At 39.5% G+C, this 24,729-nt stretch overlaps 2 protein-coding genes across 3 annotated transcripts in view; one reads left to right on the forward strand and one right to left on the reverse strand.

The window, feature by feature from the left end:
• Positions 1-251: 251 nt before the first annotated feature.
• mtmr10 (myotubularin related protein 10) lies at positions 252-19,330 on the reverse strand. Its single transcript, XM_034111837.1, has 16 exons — positions 18,820-19,330; positions 16,824-16,884; positions 15,286-15,422; positions 14,759-14,831; positions 13,642-13,784; positions 11,186-11,279; positions 10,366-10,513; positions 9,600-9,687; positions 6,345-6,433; positions 5,979-6,109; positions 5,748-5,817; positions 5,416-5,486; positions 5,071-5,243; positions 4,778-4,948; positions 4,043-4,225; positions 252-3,257 (listed from the first exon to the last, which is right to left on the reverse strand). Exons 1-16 carry the CDS (start codon positions 18,874-18,876, stop codon positions 2,649-2,651), a joined length of 2,298 nt encoding a protein of 765 aa, XP_033967728.1. The 5' UTR covers positions 18,877-19,330; the 3' UTR covers positions 252-2,648.
• Positions 19,331-21,795: 2,465 nt separating this feature from the next.
• The window catches only part of myo1ea (myosin IEa), a 46,255-nt gene continuing 43,321 nt past the window's right edge, over positions 21,796-24,729 (forward strand). Inside the window, exon 1 of one of the 2 annotated variants that reach the window (XM_034111851.2) lies at positions 21,796-22,096. In XM_034111851.2, the coding sequence (XP_033967742.1) occupies positions 22,094-22,096 (3 nt within the window). In that variant the 5' untranslated portion in view covers positions 21,796-22,093. The remainder of the gene's footprint in view (positions 22,097-24,729) is intronic. The other variant, XM_034111858.2, reaches the window with a different exon arrangement.

Here is a 24,729-nt window from a genome sequence, read left to right on the forward strand (position 1 = left end):
GTTGTGGCTTAGTTGGTTTAAGTGATTTATGTTCTCCATTTAGAATTATAATTTGTATTTAACTCAACCGACAGCTCATTCAATTAATTAATCACAGATGATGAGTGTATGCAAGGAGAAAGGAAGGTAGACTCATTATTACAGACACAAAAGGTTGCTCGTTTTTTTTTTTCAGAGCCCTCCCAAGCTTTAATAGAAAAAGCATCGCATTATTGAGTCAGAATCCAGTGAAATAAAAGCCAGGACACAAGTTCATTTGAAAAATATTGTAATTATTGGTTACTGGTACACATTCAAGCCCTATTCTTGGTCAGGGAAAACAGCTTCAGTGCATTACCAGTGAATTTACTATAGATTTACAGAATTGATAACTCAACATTTTTAGAAAAACTAAAATAAGTCAATATATTTAGAATTGAGTTACAAAAATGGTCAATCTTCCCAACAAGGCACAGGGGGATGTACAGTAGCCCTTGCATCCCTCTTAGAGAGCATCTGCATATCTGAATACCTCTGCTGCTCTTCAATATCAAACTGTGGGAGCACAGTCATCATGCAATTACAGCAGAGCGCAACATGGTGAAGTGGTGGAAGAACATAGCATATCAATATCTCTCCAGAAAACAAAAAGACTGAATCTAAGATAAAAGTAATCTAGTACCATTAATCAAAGATATTAATAGGGAGATTTCAACCATATACAGTATTTATAATATCTGCAAAAATGATATTCAACCATTTTCAAACAAACTATCCTATATCTTGAGTTAAATGTGCAATCAATAGCATTTGGGAGAGCAGGTTGACTTCTATAAACACTTCTTTATTCAAACAAACACCTGAACTAGTTAGCTATTGCTATAGAAACGCATTTAGCTGAATATTATTGGAAACTGGTCAATCTAGCGTCTAAGGGTGAATGCTCCTGTGTTGGAGGACAGATGTTGAGACTGTCCAGTGGTATTAATGTATATATTAAATGCTGTACTGTTATTTTAAGAAATTACATATTACACAGTGCTAATTCCTCCCTAGTTTAAATGGGATCTGGATGACTGATCCATTTCCCCTGACACATCTCAAACCCCTCTCTAGTTCAGCAGACACTTTGAAAGGATCTCCAAATTAAAGTCTTTGCAGAGCACTTGAACTTTAGCTTGCTCGAAAATGTCTCCGATTTCCTAATTTAAACCTGTGAACATCTTAACTCACTAACCTTGCCATCTCTACCCTGACTGAAAGTACATAATCACTACTTGTACTTTATTACATTATTCCTATAACCAGAGAAGCATTATCTGGCAAAAAAACAAGAACACATGTTATTCAAAGTGACTAATGTTAAAGCTACATACAGTATGTTAAGCCTTTCCCTTTGTATCAGGCTTTCCTTTAACAACCTGTGTGAACTGAAGTCATTGTGGACAAAATATCACACATTGCTATCCAGGTGCTTAATGCTGATATGTTCTTGTCACTCGTCATCAACCCATTACTGTCTGGTTAATTGGATCAGTGCCATCTAAACTAGAGACTGGTTTGAATCAAAGCCCTTGTCTGTCCTTTTGCTTAAAACATTTACCCATGCAGGTACTGTTGTTATGAACAGTTTGTTCTTCTTATAATTAGAGCCTTACCAGAAGGCCTGTATAAAAGTTGAATAAAACCCCTTCAGAAAGAGAAGAGGAAATATCTACCACAGATTGAAGTCCTCAAATCTCCACGTTGCCCTCTGAATATCACCTGCTTTATGATACTGAAAGTATAGGCCCTTTTCTCTGCTTCAAAAATAGCGTAAATCTACAAAGCCAAACCCTGAAATCACACTATTTGCTGCACAGAGTGAGACTTTCAATATAACCATAGTTGTATGGGCACTTGGAGCAAATGGCATTAAGCTTATGCAAAGAAAAAACGAAAAACGCCCCATTACATTCAGCCATGACAGATCCTCTTTGTTTGAACACATATAAGAATATGTAGAAGCAGTGTTCTTTTCTGTTCCTCTTTCTAAAATAAAAACTACGTCAGTTATTATATTGTCAATTACTTTTCCTGGAAGGTACAAACAAAAGGATTAGTTGGAAATCAGTGTTCAGTGAAATGCATCATTAATGCTGCAGTAAGAAAACGGGCATTTTCTAATTCAAAGCATTTATATGTGGATAACATTTCTCATTTCCATAACAGTGGGGGTGTCGTATTGAGCAATGCAAATGTGTCAAAAGGTAAAGGCTCTCAACACAATATAAACATCTCCAAAAGCGCTCTTTATTCGGGTCCTACAGGACGCTCAACAGAAAAGAGCAGTCATCTAGTACTAATCTCGAGAAAGACCGCAAGTAGATCCAAAAAATAATTATATTAAAACAATTTGTATTACAATCTTTCGCAGTCAGGAGACCTCACAACAACAACAACTCCTTGGCCAATAAGGAGGATGTGCTTTAGATCATCTCATTTCCTCTGCTGTAATGGTAATTAAGGATTCAGTCCTATAGAGGGCGCTTCAGGTTAGAAAGGACCTCAAAGTTAATTGTTTCCATTTTCCTTCTTGGTATTAAAGAAAGAGGAAAAAGAAAATAAGGTTTATTGTTACACACACCTTTACTGAGCTCAGAAAAGCGAGCCTATAATCCCCCCCCCCTTCAGACAGTGTCGTTCAGAGTCTCCGTAGAGAGCCAGATCCTCGCCCCGTTCAGGAATTTGCTAATGGGGGTCCCATGGCTACCGCCGCGACACAGGTTACCCGTTGGAGAGAAGGGGAAGGAGGAGGTAAGGACGTCAGAAGGTGAAGGGGGGTCATGTGGGGAACTGGCCTTAAAATACATCCTCCTTTGGTCTGAGAGGGGCCCACTTGGGCTGGGGAGTGGCCCGTTGCCGGGACCACGTCCTTTATACTGCCTGAGCCGGTTCTGCAGAATCTCAATTTCGTCGACCAGTTGGGAGAGCTTGCGGTAAGCGGTGATGGGGCCTCCTTTGGGGATGCAGGCTTCAGGAACCCAGCGCAGGAAGTAGAGCTTCCAGAGAGCGAGGTGCGAGGGCACGAGCAGCGGGATGAGGAGGCCCTGCTGGTCCGCGGGGCGAGAGAACCAGTCTCTGAAGAAGCGCTCCGACGGGCTTTCGTCTTTAACGGGGGAGAAATCAGACCTCAGCTCCGACACCAGGGAGCCACGCCGGGTCAACGTGTCCTCCCCGACCTTCGTCCCATTGCGTAGAGACGCAGGCATCCCTCGCAGCGTGTGGCTATACGCCTTCTGTTGGAGGAAGGACACACTCGTTTAGTGGGAATCAACTAGAGCTATGTGACCTAAGCTCTTTCAAGGTTCTGAATTAGTATATCTCAATCCCCCTGACCCTGAAACCTAAAACCTAAGAAATAAAACAAAAACAATGATTTATTGTCTGTGTAATAATTTGTGAATTTCTAAACCCCAACCATAAAATCTCAGTTGCAGTAATCAGAACTGCTGACTGGACGGATTGTTCATGTTAAACATTTACTCCATCAGGAATAGTGTGTATTTCAGCAAAATGCATATCATCAAATGGTCATATCTAACAACCTGAAGCATAAGAGGGCAGAAGACAAAGCTAACCTATTTCGGAAATACCTACACATGAGTATTGATCTTCTGACCTTCAAAAAAAGAAAGCTTTGGAGTTGTGGGCAACCTACATTATTTAGAAACTATAGAGGTATCTATACTCTAGATACCCAGCATGCAGAATAAAAATAAAGCTTAAACAATTAAAATTAAGATAAAATGTTCTTACTTCAAATAGTAAAAAAAAAGTAAATAAAATTGTGATTTAAAGTTTACCGAATAACAAAAGTTTAAAACTTGGGTGTAGACTTTAAAAAGTCCTTGCCGTTAAACCACCTTACAACTTGTTTTCAACATGGCTGCAAACAACTAAACTGTGGTTGAAAGTCCACACTGTAATTCAAGTGTTGCGTATCGAAGGTAGTAAAAGACGGCATCTAAAACCATGTGCTGCTACTGCTGCTATAAAACCGTAAACTCGGTGTGTTGTGTACCTTTGTGCGTCTGAAGGTCTTCACTTCTCCATTCTGAACGCAGGCCGCTCCTTTGCCGACATACATGGGGTTGTTGAAGAGGGTTTGGTCTTTGGGGGAGAACTGCTGCGACCAGTCCCAAACCGGAGGGAAGTAGACAACCTGGTCTTCTCCGTGAGGGATGGCTTTATTCTTGGCAAAGTCCTGTCCAGCAAACACAAGGTTATTTATAATCTGGAAGTGTCAACAGTATTTTTCTGACCACAAGCTAAATGTGTTCTTATCTGTATGCAATACGTTGCACTCTTTCCAGTAAATGATCTGACACATGCAGAAGGACATTTCAGTCTTTGACATGAGAAAGTAAACCACAAAAACATGTTGCTTTGTTACACACTGTCACCTGGAATTATGACAAGTGCTTTCATTGGTCTTGGACCACTACGTTTGGACATTCAGACTTTTAATATAACACCTTTAAACAAGCACAACTCAGAGGTTTGAGCATTGGTTATGTACAAACATTTTTTATTAAGTAACAACCATTAAAAAAAAAAATCATCATGTTCTCATTTCAACATCATTTAGGATCATGGTGGAATCCGTTGCATTTAGTGCACAACATTGTTTACTACTGTATTGCCATGTAGAAAAATATGTATTAAACTAATAAAATAAATACATTTTACAATGATATGTGCGTGTGTCCTAAGATGTACGAATGACAATAAAAGCCTTGAATCTTGTGTCTCTTACCATCAAGTGCTTAGCTTGCTGTTTGGAAGAGTTGAAGAGGAAAGTACTGAAGAGTGGGATCCACATGCTGTCACTCAGGACAGTCAGATAGGACTCTGTGAACTCGAACGCTGCCGGGTACTGGCTCAGCATCTGCGACACGCAGTCCAGGAACAGCAAGAACAGCGGGGACTGGAGAGAGAGAGAGAGAGAGAGAGAGAGAGAGAGAGAGTGGGAGAAAAAACATATAGAAAGCGTTAGTGTCTTGGCATTTCTATTAGATCGGAGTTGGTTTTAAACCGTCTGACAAATACCTCCTCTTTGTCATTCTTCTTTAAGTGGTTGCATCTGTCCAAGAAGCGATGGCCAGCCATCACCCACTCCTTCTGCACCAAACTCTGAAAGCCAACGAGGCTGCGATAGTGAGGGTCCAACATGAGCTGCACCAGTGAGGACACCACACAGTTCAGGTCTCTGTCCTCCTCCTCTGTACAGGGAGAACAAATACAGATTCAAAGAGTTTTACACCTGCTGTTGGATACAATTTAAATGTTCAAAGTCACGTTGCTACAATATCACAATCGATGGATCAGGAAAATCTAAAGTGAAGTTCACCATCATGCAATAAAGTAAAGAAAATATGAAGTTGCTAAGTTTACCTTGAAGAATGACTGAAGCATTCTTTCCATCCAGCTGGTACACTATCTCTGCTGAGTGCTTCAGGAAAGCCCTGCAGTCACAAACAGGAGATACATGTCCATTCATTTTAACACACAATGTATTTCCAATGATACAGCATAATTACATTAGTTGGATAACTTAAACAGTACAAAAAGGATGTGTACATTCATCTTAACTTAGACTGTCAATACAAATTATTTGTGAAGGGCTGTTATGTTCCAGATGGAATTATAAAGTTAAAAAGAACATCACACCAGCATAATATTTCAATTTTTAATAAAGTTTATAAAGACTCAGGTTGTTTATATACCTCACATACTCCAGCCATCTTGAGTTTTCAATAGATGAGAACCACCTCTCGTCTGACTCCTCAAAATGATCTGCACACAATCAAAACAGTCCAACACTTAAAAACATCTACAAAACTATACACAAGTATGAGAAGAAATCTTCCCATTTCCATTTGAAAAAAGGTACATTTTGATGTATTTCACACATACACGGGTATAAGGAGTTGCAGATTGACTGTGATTCGGCTCACCTATGACGCAGATCTGCCTGACTTTAACAAAACCACTCTGGATGTCCTGGATGTTGGGCAGACACTTGTCCAGATCTGACCTGAGGACTTCACTGCGCTGTGGGTGGCTTTTTGTGATGGCAGTGAAGATCCTACCACAAAACACGAGAGGTCTTAAAACAGCAATGGCAACATCTCTGCAATACATCATCGTCATCGATATATTTATATAGAACTTTAGCATATTCAGCGTCATTACCAAATACCTGTACCAAATAATACCTGAGATGAAACTTAATACATTTACATTTTTTCCACTAGTGCAGTTCAACATTTGATGACTGTTTTTGATGACTGAATCTGAATAAAGTAAAGGAGTTTGTGTACTTCTGATCGATCCTCCTCTGCTGCAATGGATCACTTATGGTGGCCATGCGGACCAGAGCACTTCCATTTGGATGATTCCAGCACCAGAGCTACAAGGAAGAAAGGACAGAAATTAATCGGCAAATAAAAGTTATGCTACAGTTTATTCAACTGGTGTACAACAGATAGTTATTATAAATTAGTCTATTAGTGTTCCTATATGTAAGATTAAGATTAAGATGGACTTTTATTAATCCCTCGTGGGGAAATTGTTTCTCTGCATTTGACCCATCCTAGTGTTAGGAGCAGTGTGCTGCCATTTTGAACGGCGCCCGGGGAACGGTGCCTTGCTCAGGGACACCTCGGTAGCACTTGGTCTTGCTGGGACTTGAACTGGTGACCTTCCAGTTGCCAAGCCAAGTCCCTATCGACTTCGCCACCACCGCCGTAATTGCTGTTACAATTACATTATAAGCCTAATAATAAATAGAGATACATTAAGTTTTACTAAGCAAAGCTCGGCAACCTACGGAGCCCCCTAGGGGACATGGAGAAGAACAAATAATGTGTTTGAAAAAAAAATAATAATGTTTTGCGAGATCTCGTAATAGAGAGGCGAAGTCCCTCCCCTTCCAGTGGACCTCCATGGGACGTTATTTCGGAAAAATTATGTATTGAAGTCAATGGCGAGAGAAAAGTTATCTTTCGATCCCGTTTGAATTGTGCCACAAATTACACATATGATGTTTGTAAATTTAAAAGATGATTTTGCAAGTAAAAAAAAATGTTTTGTCGTAAAACTTTGAAGCAAGACTTTTTCTGTGTGAAACCGCTCAATGAACTACATCTCTGGTCTCGCACAACAACACACGTCACCAAGATCGCCGTCACTACTGTCTTGCCAAACAAGGGATTGACTACCCTCTCTATCACCACAATGAAACACGTCCAGAAGAATGTCATGCAAAGCTGCCTGCCTTCCTCGATTCTCCCTGAACTGCCTGATCTTTTTAATGTTCAATGTTAACCATTTGTGCAGATAGCATGAAGTAGAAAACATCTCTGATGCTAATGTGGCGTTAGCGTTAGCATAGATGAGAGTAATACATTTCCGGCAAAAATGACGGCTTCGCCCACTTTTGGGGGAAAACAAAGCTGTCATTTGAATGGCGGTCAATTCAAATTCTGAAGTTTTTGCCAATCCGATCAGAAATGTAAGAAAACCGTGGATTTTGGGATCTTCAAAGAGCCCGATTACAATGGCCAGACAGGCAAACAATTATATTAAATCCTTGGAAATCGACGATCGGGCTCGATATATGGTTAAATATAGCAGTAGGCGATCAATGTCCATAGATGAGAGTAACATCTACCTCACTTCAGGGCGAAAATATCGGCCCCGCCCACTTTTGGGGGAAACAACACTGTCATTTGAATGGCGATCAAGCCTGAAGCCACAGAGCTCTTCTTTTACTGTCCTTTTTTATTAGAGGAAGTACAGAAAAACGTAACTCTGGATTTGTCTTAATGTTTGAGGTGCAATAAGCGACACAGCAGCTTTTTGGTATGATAAAACAATTATTTTCCGTCTCGCTCATGAAATGGCGAAATTACGGCCCCGCCTACTGATTTTAATTTAACCATATATCGAGCCCGATCGTCGATTTCAAATGATTTAATGTAATTGTTTGCCTGACTGGCCATCGTAATCGGGCTCTTTGAAGATCCAAAAATCCACGTTTTTCTTACATTTCTGATTGGATTGGCAAAAACTTCTGAATTTGTATTGACCGCCATTCAAATGACAGCGTTGTTTTCCCCCAAAAGTGGGCGGGGCCATAATTTTCGTCCCAGAAGTGACGTAGGTGTTACGCAGCGTCCACACAACAGCTTGCGTTGAAGCTTGCCGACGGGCGTGTCTGAAACTCGACCAACAACCAATCACATGAATCTCCCACCCAGGACACACAAGCACGCGGTTTGATTGGCTAGAGCTTGTACTGGCATATGATTTGATTGGCTGACGCTTCCGTATCTTTCATAGTCTTGTATTTCAACAGTTTTACGACAAACGGTGACTTTTTTGACATGGAAATAATTTTTTAAGATTGACGACACCGGAAAGGGTTTCACCGGAAAGGGAGGGACTTCGCCTTAGCTCAATGTACTTCCGGGTCAATTTGGGAACACAGAAAACACAACAATGGAGCGGTTCATCGATTTTTACTTTGAGCTTGGCCTAAAATATAAAGATATAACATCAGTGCTTGGCAATAGGCAAGTGAAAGACACCTCAACAGAACACTCGGAGCGAGGGGACATGCACGTCGCAAAGCATACTCTGAGCTGAGTTATTGACAGATTCGAATTTCGCGGATCAATAACTCATGAACATAACGTTGTAAAAATGCAAACAACATTACTTTACAATCATAGCAAGGTAGACAATGAGCTACGGAGTCGTTTTTATCAGAACAGTTCGATACGCGCCGTAATCCGAGCTAAACATCAATAATTTGTCACAATGTGCAGCTGGAGGAGAGAGGAGTGCTACCGTCTACAAACTGCAACGCCGAAAATATATACTCGTAGAAAAATTCAATAACTTCATTTTTTTAAGATGTAGTGCTACCAAAATCTCTTAACACATCAATGGTTATGTTGTTGTTACAGTATAACACTTATTTTGAATATGACCTAAATCAAGCCCCCAGGAAGTGCGCCGGACTCTTTGCCCAACATTCGTTGCGTCCAAACAGCGGTACTACAATTTCCGTATCATCAGTCCGTGACGTCACTGGGCCAAGAAAGACTTTTTCCCATTGACTAACATGGGGAAAGAGACGTCTGTAAATCAGTGGATACTTTTTAAAAAAACTAAATAAACTACCCAGTATGAACTATTTTATAGCCCTTATTAGAATCATTAAGTCCTTAAAGTTGTAAAATGCACTAAAAGCCAAATCTAGATTTATTTTCTCTCTCCATTCATTCTAGTGAGCCGAGAGTGGGAGCTCGGGAGGCGGGGCTTAAGGGGCGCATGATCTATGACTGCACATACGGGTTCTTCTCCTCTGACAGCCAGGCATGATGGGTAATCTGTGACGTTTCGCGCTCTCAAAAGTTGGGCCATTTTGCCTTCATGAGCCAATGAGCAGCTCTCATAGGAAAGAACGAGACCCCGCCTCCCACGCTGTATCCAGTTCTTATTATACATCCATGAGCTAAATGAAAAGTTTTGCGGCATAGTGTTAATGCAGATATCAGAAAACTCACAGGGATGCGCTGGTCAGTGAAGAATACGGAATACTTCTTTAGATCCTCGTCTGCCAGAGAGACCGGGACCACAATGAACTCTGGGAGACTAACAGGAAGAGTGAGAGAAAGAGGTTTGTTATACAGGAATCAAAGACCAAGGCACCATTAAATAAAACAATTTCAATATTTTCAATCATATTGTTAGAAAGACATACAAATAAGTCAAAGTGTTTTGCCTCTTGCTGACATACCATCATATGTAAGGCAGTAAAAGCCATGATTGTATTGTTACTAACCATTTAACACTGGGTTTGCTGGGCCTGTCCCAAATATCTGAGCTGCTGAGAAGCTTTTATAGTGAGTTTCTTTTATTCAGTTTCCCCTCATATACTTAAACCGAGTGGAGTGTGAGTATTTTTTTAGCCCCATGTTATGTGTACTGCTTTTTGCAAACGACCATTATGCAATTTGCAGTCCATTTAACACAGTACAATCCTTACTTGAAACCCACCATGATGTCACCACTGAACTCAGATGAATAGCATGTATTGTTAAAAGCAGACCTGCATGTTACACTGAGACATTCCGGTGTTTTTCTTGAGTCTCGTATGAAGCAATGAAAAAAAGCCTACAGTGTAAATATACTGTCTTGCCAAAACATACTAGGTATGAGTAGAGGGGACATTTAGTGCTTTCACCAGCTAAGGCCAAGTGAGGGAACTACAGACATGCTCTGCCTATACTGCTGGTGAATAGCAAACATCAAACAACACAAGCTGAAAACCTTTGTGAGATGGCAAAGCCCTCGTTGACGGAGCACACTCTCCACTCTGATGCTCCTGTTCTCTTGATCTCCCGATCCAGGTCCGACGGGCGGTCAAATATGGGGGTCCGTAATCCTTCTCGTGGGGTGGAACCATTGACTCGCTCCCCTGGAAATACACATAGATGAATATACAAAGATAACAGTAAAAAAATAACTTGGTATGTCTTAAAGGTCACCTATTATGCAAAATCCACTTTTTGTCAGACTGATTTTGAGTCCAGGTTATGGAGGTGTACATATATTAAAGGGGACCTATTATGCAAAATCCACGTTGTCATGTCTTTTATACAGAGACATGTGTCATGTGTGAAAAAACATGTGTGAAAAAAGTTTCACTCACTTCTTGTCCTGATCCATTTATATAAAAACCTGTCTGAAAACGAGCTGATCAGATTTTGGCCACTTTGTGATGTCAACAATTTGTTGGCTTGTGTAACCATTAGCCAATCACCAACCAAGGTAACCCCCACCCACCTTATCACCTGAATCTCCTCCTAGAGCACCATTGTGTTCTTTTTAACCAAATATCTCTCAGAGGGGCGTGGGGAGTGGCTCCTTATTTTCATCTAAAGTAACAGTAATCAGCACCTTTGAAACAGGGCTGAAACAGAGGGGTTTATGGGATGCTACAATGATCTGTTTGGTATTTGGAGCCAAACACTTCAGAGACATGTTTTGTATATATCTGAGACCTATAATATATTGATGAAAAACAGTATAATAGGGGACCTTTAAAGACACAATAAAAGAAATTCAACATGCTACTTTATATGCCTACCTTTAGATTCATGATAGCGCCGCCCTTGGTACTCAAAACCAAACAGCAGTTGAAGATCAGCTGGGTGGGAATAGTGGGCAATAGCAAGGCAAACCTGGAATAAAAGGGAGAAAAATAAGTATTGGACATGAGCATTACAAAACAATATGATTAAACATGAATGGAGGAATCAATTAAACATTACATTTCAGCTTCCAATCTCAGAAACATTCAGAGGTCTAAAAGTGAGGAATATCTTTTAGCAATACAAAAAGAAGAACAAGTGAAACCTGGGAAAGAAAATGTTTAACGCTCAGCCTACGGCCCTGGGTTAGCAGGCTGAAGCTCACTGTGGCACTGGAGTCACACAAAGCCTGCCATTCAGGAGAGGACACAAAAAAGGTGTGTGTGTGCGTGTGTGTGTGTGTGTGTGTGTGTGTGTGTGTGTGTGTGTGTGTGTGTGTGTGTGTGTGTGTGTGTGTGTGTGTGTGTGTGTGTGTGTGTGTGTGTGTGTGTGTGTGTGTGTGTGTGTGTGTGTGTGTGTGTGTGTGTGTGTGTGTGTGTAGTCAAAGCTGCTCCCAACTCTGTAATTTCCTATGGCAAAATAAGCTATTATAGGTTGGGTTGATTCCATACACTGGATGTCACCAAGAAAAAGAAAAAAAGAACTGAGCCTGGTTTTAGGTTCACACTGTAATTACATACATGGTGTCCATAAATACACCCACAAGAAGTGAGGGAGGGCAGACTCATTTTCTATATCCAGTGCGCTATTCATAATCATCCCTGCAGATTAGGTTGTAAGCAGCAGAGTCAATCAAATAAAGAGCCTGCTGTATTTTGAAATGAATTCAAAAGGGACTCGTAACACTGCTGGTCATAAAACTGTTTGATGCATACTGTTAGCCAAATGTGCTGCAGGTATTTGCTGTGGAGCTCCAAGTCCTCTAATACCTACACAAAGATTGCTTCCAGATGACATGGGAGGAGATCAGACATGTAACTATGTACATTCACACTCAGGCCCTTTTCACTGGCACACTGTCGAGAGATATTCAGCTGCCTGACTCTCAGGGGCCGTGTAGTGAGGCTGGGGGAAGCCAAGAGCTCCTGGAGACATTTGTGTACATAATTATCAAATACACATGTATTTACAGAACACTTACAATTCCAGATAAACCAAATAAACCAAATAAAGAATGTTTGTTTTCTTACTTTTGGCTATGTCTGGAGTTTGTTGGTGATACCTTGGTGAGAGATCACATGTTCCTAGGGTCTGGAGGTTGTTGAAACCTTCTTAGTTTAAATGTATTTGCAACGATTGATTTTTCTTGACTGATTCTTGTTTCTGAACTTGAATACAAACTTTTAAAAATGTTCACAGAAAAATGTAATATTAGCTGTATGTCCATTATAAAACATGACTAAACGACTTACATTTTTCTCTCGTCTAAGAGGTCAGTAAAGCCTGCATTGCTGCTGGTTACCACAACAGCTCAACTCACAAAACAACTGACTGATGAAACTAAGGAAATGCATGTTTTCTTGGCCTTTAAGGCACTTTCACCAATTTCTGTGATGGTATATTATTATAGCTGGATTAAAAAAGGTAAAGCCTCGACATGGTTGGTCTCTGTATCTGCATTACAATGACTTCCTTTCATTTCTATTGTGTGCAACTATCTAACTACCGCACTATCCATCCCCTAAACATCCAAACATATCAATATATCCTGGCATTTATATAAAATGGATCTCTAAACTGGTGTGAAGATTGAATCATCTGTCCATCTACTCTCTGTGCAGGAGATGAGTCAGAGTCACGCTGCCAGTCGTTCCAACAATCAGGATCATTCTCAGTTTCCTTGGCCATAAGCATTGTTCTCAATGTCTCTTACTCATTGCTGGGCTAATGGCCACACTGAAATGCATTTAGAGGAGTGAATTGTTTCTATATAGATGGAGGGAGTGAGAAAGTGGCACGTCAAAGTTTTAAAGTTATAAATATCTTTGTCGCTGAGGAAGTGGTCGTGAGTGTGTGTTTGTATTGAGCTCAGAGTCAGGAAAGGAAAAGTTTGGTCAGCAACAGTGAATGGATAAGGGACACCGAGAAAAGGAGAACGGATGATTAATACTGAGCAATTAGTCACTTGGAGGTATGGCATTAGGATGTTAAAGACAATATGTGTAATCTGAATGCATTCTTTCAAATTGTGGCACGTATTTCTTTAAACAATGAGCCAGCTGTGGTGAAAACGATGCCATCCGCGTTGAGCTCAGTCTATTCATCTCAGTGTCCCTGGGTCGATACATGGGGAAGTGGGATGGCAAAATGCATTTGATGCTACCAATGAGGACACATTGGATATTACATAGCCTGGCAAACATCCATCTGATCTTTTTAAAGCCTCTCTCAAAAGAACACCTTTAAATGAGTGGATGTGATGTAAACTAAATCCAGTGGGGCCATGATTCACCTTTTTGGCCCCCTCAGGCCCAGCCTCGCCAAAGCAGAACCTTATGATGCGCAGGTCTTTGCAGTAGAGGATGAGCTCCGTCGGGTTAAACTTCAGCTTCTGGTTTGACCCCAACACTTTCTTCTTCCCTTTTGTATCATTAACTGACAGGAACAAACAAACACAACAGATGAATGCAACTTCCTCTGATGCAGGGCCCAATGATTAGAGATGCAAAATAAGAACTTGGCAACAAATTATAGAAAAAAACATTAGAAGCTTAGATGAGCTTGACCAAGTAGGTAATGTTCATCCTATATCATCAATACATCAAATTACAGGAAAAGTGATGCACTATTGCAGAACAGTTAGCAATGAACTAAAGATATGCCTCATTCATTTCAATATGAAGCTACATAACATTTGGGATTTTGGCAGGGATACCATACCACCTGACCCTGGTGTAATAAGATATTGTGTGAAAGCATCAGCAAAACATATTCATGTTTGATTATATTTGTATTGCCCAGCATTAGGGCCTTATCTTATTCTTTATGCTCCCATACTTGTGCAAATTCCACAATGATAATAGTGTTTTCAGTAGCAGTATAAAACCAGCTCAAAAACAAGCCTCGTGCCTCACCACTGTAACACAACAAAGCTCGCTCTGGGCAGTTGCCCTTGCAGTGTCAGCAATTGATGCAATGTGATACATAAACACGGCTAATCCCCACCCTGCTGCGCTGCCACTAAACACTGCCTGAGCTGTGACATCACTTGTTATCAGATCACTGAGCAGGAAAGAGCAACCAACGATATCAGTCCACCAAGCTGTCAAAGATTGATAAGGGAGCAATCTGACTTTATTTCTGATTGTAGATCACTCTTGTAAAATGACTTGTTTAAGATGCTAAGTGTTCCTTTTAAAGCAGTTGGCTGAGTACAAGTTTTAATCTGCTTAATACAGTTTCAAATGCTAAGACTAGCTTTCTTTTATGTCGTGTTTATCATTTGGAAACCAATAGTTTGGGGTATATTGTCAAGTGCTTAAAGAAAATTATAATAGACAATTATACCAATAACAAACCTGCAAAAAAAGATAATGTTGGCCAGAAATGTGATGTGACACCAGACGTACCTGTTACTACTTGCTCCAGACAGGTGAGGGGTATGTCGTGATCTCCGAGCAGGAGGTGGGACAGCTGGGACTTCTGTGGCAAACAACGGAAAAAGTGACAGGTAGAACTTGAAGTTATATTAATAACACCCATAACACGCTGAAACATTATCTGAAATACTGGTGGGTAGATTGAGTAGATCCCCTTAAGACTGAGACATGTTTTCATGTAAACAATCTTCCGCATAGCTGGGTATGAAGTCTGTCTCACTTCTCGTGCGATATCACTGACAATGCAGTGCAGGAAAGTACACAAGTCTTCCTTCCTCTTTGCCAGCTGCACAATCAAGCAAACATGGCTGTAGAAATACACATGTTAAAGCTATTCTGCAGTAGGCTGGGGCAGTAATACATTCAACAAATGTAAAGCTAAAACTGTAGCCAATGGAAGCAAAGTCTTTGTTTAAAGCATAAGGCAATTTTGACCATTTTAAGCAATGTAAGAGGAAACTAAGAAAGAGAAAATATTCAAAAAAGCACACAAATACCTGTTTGGAAGAGGCATCTTGAGGGATGAAGGAGACCTTGAAGTTGGTGCAGATCAACTTCCCCCAAAGGTCGTCCTGGCTGCTCTCAGCGCTGATGCATTTCCTCACAAAGTTCACCTCATTAACTACAATCTCCCCTGGTGACAAGCACATGAGATAAAAAGTCAGTGTAAAATCTGAAGTGTTCAACTATAGAGTTCAAGGGAGAGTAGAGTACATTAAGTGAGTTAACCCCATAAATAAGACATAAATTCAACCCGTTACCAGGCTAAAATGTTTTGTGTGCGATCATTTATTAAAATTGCTCAGACTCATTTATTACCGTTTTAGTTATTTATTATTCTGCTTGTAATTCGTAAAATATAACCCAACCCCACTGGTATCGTCTATAGTCATCTTTCTACCCTCATCTTTTCTGTTGCTCATTTGTACATTTAACCAAGTAGTAGAGCACCAATACATACAACAATTATATTACATATTTATTCTATTTAAAAACAAGTTAATTCTTGTTATCCATCCGTTTGAGACGGTGAAATTAACAATAAACGCACTTGTAAACTAGTCATGTAAGGATATGTTGCAAACAACGTTGATGTGATGATAAGTTGGACAGGAACATGCAAGTCATATCATAGAATTGACTTACGCTTTAGGCATATCTTTTCAAATACTCTTATATCTTCTTAACATGACCACAAAACAGTTAATGCTGCTGTAAAAAGTTGCCCCAGGGATGTTCAAAGCATGAGAGCAGAGGCAGCAGGGTGGAGTCCTGCAGTCACATCAAAGGACTGTCTCAAAGTAGCATGTAGCACAGTAAGTTCAAAACATATCGGCTGATCATGAAAACTGTTCCTGTGTCTGGCTCCAAAATCAAGATGCAAAAGGAGAGACACCCCTTCAATGGTAAAAGCTACATAGAAATGAATGGAAATGCTTTTTTTTTAACAACCATTTAGCAGGTGCTTTATAATGTTATTCATGTCGACCGCAACGGAAACAAAATACAAGTACGGCAGGTTTGCAAATGAGGATTTTTTTCTAAGGAGTGGCCATGAGGAAACCTCTATAATATGTAAAACTGACATACAGTGGTCTTACTTTTATAGATGACATCACTGTATATTCACTCCAGACAACACACAAAGTAACACTATGCTAAGGGTGTGTTGAGCCTCTCCCAAATCAACAGCTGGGACCAGAATAAAACACTGAAATGACGACTTTCCTGCTGCTCCTGTTAATTCACTAGGCTCACTTAGGACCTTGATGTCATAGGGGGAAAATGTGCATTGCTTAACTCCTTTTTCTAAATCCACTTTTATGATAAGAGTTTTAAAGTGTTCTGTAAAATGGGAACCTCTTACAACAGAGAGGTGGGAAACGCCACACATAAACGGTGCTGCAAAGGGCACTAAACTGTGCAAATATAACTGGCAGGATGTTTCTAAATCCTCATGGGAGGGTGTATCGTGAGAATTCATAACCCTTTGGTAAAGCCGACTCCACTCAGGATAATGACAAAATAAACTTACCTTGAAGTAACTTTGGCTCCAGCTTTTTAATAGGTGGTTCAAAGGTTTTCTTCATATCAGTCTGGGTCAAAAAGTAAAAATGACATGCAAGTTAGATACAAAATATTCTCTAGCAACATGCCTAGGATTTAAGTTGACAATGAATACACATTGAACAACCTGACTGCTGTTATGATTGGTTTTGTTGAATTAACGTTGCATAAACAGTTACACCATGCTGTTGCAATCTGTTAACTAAACTAGAAGGAACCAAAGATACACAGCAGTCAACTCATGCTATTAATACTGTATCCCCAAATACTGCAGATACACACACTCATGTGTTTTTCATTGGTGGCTCGACTCAAGCACACTGATTAACAGTGAATGATGACTTTGAGTTTAAAGTGCTGACTTTCAGCTTTGAAAGTGTTAAGGGTGGAAGAATATAGGACGATAGTAGTTTTTACATTTTTAGGATTATGTATAGAAAAGGTTACAGTTTATACACAGTACATTAGTTGTGTTTGATCACACACAAAATGATTGTTTTATTTACAATGTAATGGGCTGTACACACTACACAGCCAAAACAAAGTCAGAAACTAGGCCTACGCAGTACATGAAAAAGCAACAATGAAATGGTCAAAGCATATTTTGTTTAATAGGAAAGTGTTGGAATTTAACATCCGGTAAGATAGTGTGAAGGCCACTAATTTAAACTGAATCTTGATTTAGTGAATAAGTATTATTTCTCATAAACGTACAATCACTATAATGTATCTTGTGCAGTAAATCCTAGATTAACTTGGACACAAATAAACGTAATCTGTATATATTTGTATTTACAGTTTGACATGTGTAATTGATTAACAACACAAGAGCATAACAGAAGGATTATTTGATACTAGAATACATATATTGACACATTTCTTCTTTAAAAATGGTTTATGTTTTTCAAAACCTTAATTCAAAGCACTTCCCAGCTGTTGACCATGCCAGCCAAACACTGGTTATGCTTGGGAGTTTGGACCAGTATCTGTGAGCAAAGCTTTGACTTTCTGTGTGGAGAGGCGCATACACATGTAGGCAATACAAGGCCAGTGACAGCCCATTTCTCACACACTGGTGCCACATTCTGTGTGGAACCTATTCTCCATACCGGTATCAGATTCCCCAATACATTTTCAATTCTCCAAATTTAAAAAGTAGTAGGTGCAAACTTTGGCTTGTTTTGCAATGTCTCAAACTAACAATTAAAACTTGTTTTTAGTGTTTGTTGATTCTAAACAACCAGTGGTGTAAACTAACCAAGTACATTTACTCAAGTACTGTAATTGTTTAGATACTTGTACTTTACTTGAGTATGTACATGTGTTGCTACTTAGTGCTTCTACCCCACTACAATTCAGAGTTTAATTCTCCACTTTTACTCCACTACATTTAATAAATACCTTTAGTTACTTTTCACATTATATTCAACACTTAAAAATAGGACTTTAGTTACACCTGGAGTAACATTCATAAGCTACCCTTCAGCATACAGAGTAATTGAAACTATCTGCACTTTTATCAGCTTTGTTAAAACACATTACTGCATCAATACTTATAATCAAAACATATCATTTATATTATTCTGAAATAGCCCAATTTGCATAATGAGTATTTATTTTTAGGCTGATACTTTTGTACTTTTACTTAAGTAACATTTACAATGCAGGACCTATACTTGTAACAAAGTATTCCTACACTCTTGCAGTTCTACTTTTACTTTGGTACCAGTTCTGAGTACTTCTCCTTCCCTTGTTAACAACACAGCAGCAAGTGAGGCTGCATACAGATTGCTATCTCTTCTTCTAATCACGACCACACGTTACATATAAACTTTCCTTCCGCAGCCACACCGCAGTCACGAAAACCTAAGCCTAAATGAATTCAAACTTTAATTTGACACTGTCTCGGTACGATGCACAAAAGTTTACTTTGCTGTTATCACTCTGAAGCAAAAAAGACATACCTGAACAGGAGGAAGATAACTCTTGAAGGTTGGTTTCATGGGTTTGACAGAAAACATTGTTTATGTCCGCCCTCAGCAGTTGGCTGTTGCCAGTGGAAAAAAAACAACAACCCAAAAGGAGCCTTCAATAAAGTTTAGTAAACTGAGTAAATCCGACACCTCCGTGTGTAAAATATTCATCGAGGCGAGCCAGGCGCACGACGGCACTCCTCCATGTCGATAAACTGTCAGGGAGCAGATTATGTAAAGTTGACAGGAGTTAACGTTGAGACGTCGGTGTTAGCTTCGCTAGCTAGCTAGCATAAAGTACTTTATGAAGTTTATAAATGTTGTTCCCACGCAGATATAAAACAACAGCAAAATAATGCATATGCGTCGGTCGAGTGTCTACATTTTCTTTCCACCTGTTACTGCACTAGCTACCCTCAGGGACTTCCTGAATGTCTAACTGATACAGCAAAACGCAGAACCTGATGCTGTAAGGATTTAACGGCCATGTTTATAAAGAGGACCTGCCCTACTTCCGGGCTCGGCTGCTCAGCTCTACTTTTCGTAACGATACTGTCAAACTTGAGGTACTCTGCACACATTCTTAGCTACATTAATATACACTACTGTACATTATATACAATATTGATAAATTCTTCATATGAGATATAAAAAATGATTAATTTGTGTTAGTTTACCTTGATCAAGTACACCACATATGGACTACAACTCCCATGAGACATTGTCAGAGTTAGCGGCTTAAGTGCGTAATTCGGTCATTTTTTTCTTTACAGTTATTTTATGTACAAAAATATGTAAACTTTTAATAACAGGATCATTAAAGTTATAATTTGTATAGTCAGACACAAACCACTTGAAATAATATACATATTGAAACCCAACCCAACCCATATTTTAGAACAGAGTGATATACAAAAATAACCAAGATTTAAAAAAAGTTTTTATATTATGTTTATATTCAAGACAAGTAAAACAAAATATCAGCCCATCATTGAAAACAGGATGTTTTAGGTTCTTCTTTGAAGAGAAATACACTGGGTGGCTTATTGTTTCATTAAGGACAGCCAATTGCTAATAAACAGACTCAAATGAACTATTCATTGTTGCCTCACACACTGCAGTGTCCTTAACCTAATCTCAATTGTTCTATTTCAAATCTATCGCGAGTGCATTTAAACTCAACCTGAAATGCATTTATAACTACTCAAAAGCAATGCAACATATTTTAAGAGTTTACATTTTTCATGAATTAATTCTGAAAAATTATGGTAGGCTATAGAAAGAAAAGAGTACAGTTAATATTTTTCCTTATTCTCTAAAAATAGAGAGGCCAAGCTGTTATCACAGATCTATATCATCAATCTTCTGAGATAATTGTGAAAATGAATAAACGTGACAGGATGAATGAATACAATTAACGAAACTGATAATGTCCAATATTGAATACCTTCAAGACAGTATTAAAACATAAAAATAAAAACTGGCCAAGATTTTCAAATCATTTTATATTTTCTGTCAGGCCGAAAACTTCCACTTGGTGGTGACAAACCACTGCACATTTGGCATCACCAACGCTCTATGAAGCATTCCTTGTTTATCTATTAATCATAATACATTATAACAGCTCTGTTTGTTTCCTCGTCTAACTACACTACAATACACTACACTACTCGTCTTACCGTCTGTCAATACAAGTTCAGGAGACAACCTGCTGGGCAGTCATATGTAATACAAGTGAGCCTTCATGTTGTAGTGAGTATTCACATTGGTTCCCACCTGGCTATATATATTGTCTTAATATGTATCTTAGATGTAAAAGTAAAGGTATTTTAGAATAAGACTTAGATATGACACACACACACACACACACACACACACACACACACACACACACACACACACACACACACACACACACACACACACACACACACACACACACACACACACACACACACACACACACACACACACACACACACACACACACACACACACACACACACACACACACACACACACACACACACACACACACACACACACACACACACACACACACAGTATGCCTCCTGCACAGAGGTAGCCTGTTAGACAGGTTACACCCAGAGAGTCGCCCCACCGCGCAACATCATTGCAAGGCGAGCCTCAGTCTGAAGACTGGCTGTGAGAAGTGGACATTAATGCCACCCAAGCACTTCAAAAGAGAAAGGCCTGTGAGTTGCATTGGCCTGAGGGGGAAGTTGAACTCAATTATTCTATTGTACACATTTTTTTCAATAAATAGTAGATCTTCATTTAAAGTCATACAGCACTGTAAAGGACTTCCACAAGGTATACCAGTGATGTCCCTGGGATCCCGAGTGAGGATATATACGAAGATTATTCCACATGCTGCATGTAAAAATGAAAATGTACTCGTATATTGTTCTTTCAGACCTTGTATTAATAATGTATATTGCATGGAATTTGAGACATAGCTTTCGTTTTGAAGTTATATCTTGTGAATTTTACTCCAGATGTAACTAAAGTCTTAATTAAGTTGTAGTAATCCAAATGTGCAAAGTAACTAAATATATTAAATAACCTACATGTAGTGGAGTAAAAGTAGGCCTACACTACCTCTGAATTGTAGTGGGGTAGAAGTAGCAACAAATGAAAATACTCTAGTGAAGTCCCTCAAAAGTGTACTTAAGTACAGTACTTGAGTACATATACAAAGTTACACCACTATCAATTTTACAGTGTTTCCTACATTAATGTATTGAAGCTGACAGTAGACGGTAAGTCAAAAGAGTGTCTAGGTTTATTGTGTTTCAGTCTGTTGTTTGGAAGTCCCAAAGCTGCGCATGCCCAGTCGTTCCTCTCCCAGCGCCTAATGAATATTTAAGCGTATTCCGCGTGCAGCGCCCATTGATTGGAGCTCCTGGCTGCGTTTCCTGTGTTATGTTTTAGAGCCGAGTTTTGAGGGCACTGCTCTCCGTAAATTACCATCCAGCTCTGAGTGTGATACTGCTGCTGCTGTCAGTGTAGGTCTCAGGTCTGTTCGTACAATGGACTGAGGACACCGCTGAAGGTCCATGCATCCATGCTTTCTGGACTTTATCGGGAATAATATCCTCTGTAAAATTGGATTTCGTCCACTGGCGTTAGCTTTTAACAACTACAGAGTTTTTGTTTGAACAGTGTGGACTTGACTGAGGTTCGCACACACACTGGATCCTAGGGGATACGACGGAGAAGACTGTTGGGTTAAAGCCAAAGGATGGTGAGTGATATTTACACTGCCTCAGATATTATGATACTATTTACTTAGTACAGCCAATATAATCCATATGCTTAATAAAAGTTGGATCCTCTAGAGCTGTAAAAAAAAACATATACTCGATATATGTATCTAATAAATCCCCCAAAACAAACAACATGTGATTTTAAATGTGTTATGGTTATCTCTTCATACTTTTTCTATTAACCACATTTACCAATACTCAACTCCAGTTTCTGTTACTTAACCTGACAGATTGCCTATTGATGTGAGAAAAAGCTAACAATATGACATGTGTTGATATTATTCTGCCCAAATTTATTTTAATCCCCCAACCGTTAAAAGTCACCTGTCACTGACTCTTGATCCTGATAGTCGTATACTTGTTACGGTCTACACTTCAGAGAAAGCAATTAGACAGCCCTGACCCAGAACTTCTGAGTGACACCCAGATGTAATGTCATTTAACATTACTTGGATGCATTATAGGTGCAGCATTTTCTTTAAAACTGGTTTGTCTTGGAATAAGAGGCCTTCAGGGAGCATGTGTCAGGTGGAGTGTGTGTGTATTGTTTCCAGCATTGTTTTCTGTTTGTGCACTACATAGAGACAGGTTTTTCCTGGTTACTGAATGCCATCCCTGCAGCAGACACGCCTAGAGCCAAGTTATGGAGGAGGTAGTGTGGCCTTGTCATTGTGTTTTGGAAACAATTCCTCAAACCACAGTCTTCTGTAGCATAATTTCCACTTTGGCTTTTGCACATTATATTACAGCTGGGATGCAGCTTTTAACATTCTTCTACGTTGATAATGACTGCTTATTCTTCTTTGTTATTGGAGATATCTCTTTTATTTATAGGTGTTCCCCCATGAAATCCACTTTTACGTTTAGTTGATGTTATCCTTCACGAGTATAAACATATGCTTAGAGGATGAGCAAACGTCTGTCGAGTTAAGAGTATTTTGTCTCTGGAAAGTAAATGTTGTGCATCATTTAGCTTCAAACCGGTTGCTTTATTCACACACAAACAATGCCCCTTCAAACAGGTAGGACTAAAACCTGTTGGCTGCTATCCAAAGTGATGGATTGAACCAGTAGGTTGGGTTGTTTATAGACAAAACAAAAGGACAACAGGCCTACTTAGAAGTAGGCCTTAAGTGAATGAATAGTCAAAGTTGTTTTCTTCTTGAGGGAAGATGAAAACATGAGAACATGAAATCCAGTCAAGATTAATTTATGTATATAACAATGTTGAGGGATGAAACTTGACATGTACAAATAAAGTAAACGATAGGACGTTTCAGGAATGGCTTCTAAGATGTGAAATAACTAAAAACATATTGTATGTTTTGTCTTGTCTTTGTGCGAGTATCTGAAAAGTAGAAGAGAGACAATTAGTCTGATTGCCATCCTGACTGTCTGGAGCAGCAGACACCAGCACCGCTCGCTGGTTGCTTCTCTGCCAGATGCTGAACTGCAAGTCGGTATGACAGCAGATGGTTTGCATTAGTTTCTCCTACAGGGAGGTGCGTACAGAGTAACCCCCATCTCCCTTCGTTTCAAAGCTGGCGCTCCATTTTCAAACCGATCACTGCTGTAGAGATTTGCTCAGGAATTCCAGCCCTCTCTCTGAAAACAGGACGAACACCCATTCTGTGGACCTGGGGAACTCGTTAGGCTTGTCGCTGAGGTTCAGTTCACTCACACATCGTGATCAGTTCCATACCTCTTTGTTACAAAGCGTCAACTATGTTTTCAATGACAGGCCTCAAGAGTGTTGAATTTGTCTACTCTTGCACTTGTTGTGGATAAGAGAAACATATAAATTGCATGTTGTAAAATGATATGCTTCTCTTATCAACTAACATTATGTCATATTTTATTAATAATGATCGATTATTATAGTGTATTATATATTCTGCTGTACACAAGCAGTGTAATGTCATTACAAGCTAAATGTAATTTGGTTGCAGTTTTGATCAACAACAAAAACTAGGTGGACGCAACATTCACAAGCCTTTATTTCATATTTTTGGCAACTTATCATGTTTCACAATTCAGGCATGCAGCAATGTATCTGCCTTTTACTGTGAACCATGAGTAAAACATAAAAGATGGATAAGCATTATTTCCACAGACACCAAAGGCTCTCTGGGTGTTGTCACTACAATAAAAGCATATATGTATATCCATGTTTCACCAGTGAGTTATATCCTGTGGTTTCATCAAGGCTTGGAGAAGTGAAACATGATATTTAGCTGTAGTGAGTGAATGAATGAAGTGAGGAGCATGAATCAGTTTGTTTACTGTCAGTCCCTCGAGCAGTGTGTGCTACCCCTCCTGTGACCAAGAGTACAGAGTTTCTGCACAGTGTGGCTCTATTTGGATGCTTCAGCCTTGTTTACTAAATGACTAGCAACCAGGGAGTCCCCTCACTCTACTCCTCTACATTCACTGCTGTAAGTCTCAGTAACATGTTTTCACTAATGGATGAACAATGCAACTACTTCAGCTAATCCACCAAAGGTCATTCACAAAGCAACTGCACACAGTACTGAGTGATATGTTCTCTCAGATATTAACTGGACTTTGGCCATAATTACACAGCTTTTATATTTTGAAGGAGTTATCATCA

The sequence above is a fragment of the Pseudochaenichthys georgianus genome, chromosome 3 (assembly GCF_902827115.2).
Source record: "Pseudochaenichthys georgianus chromosome 3, fPseGeo1.2, whole genome shotgun sequence".
In the NCBI taxonomy this organism is placed as follows: Eukaryota; Metazoa; Chordata; class Actinopteri; order Perciformes; family Channichthyidae; genus Pseudochaenichthys; species Pseudochaenichthys georgianus.

Bases quoted from the DNA above. Each gene is read 5' to 3' on its own strand.
- mtmr10 (XM_034111837.1), bottom strand. From the start codon at position 18,876: ATGTTTTCTGTCAAACCCATGAAACCAACCTTCAAGAGTTATCTTCCT. The intron at 11,280-13,641 runs GTGAATCATGGC...CTTTTATTCCAG, and splicing joins GGCCTGAGGGGGCCAAAAAG to GTTTGCCTTGCTATTGCCCA. The intron at 5,818-5,978 runs GTGAGCCGAATC...GATTGTGTGCAG, and splicing joins CAGGCAGATCTGCGTCATAG to ATCATTTTGAGGAGTCAGAC.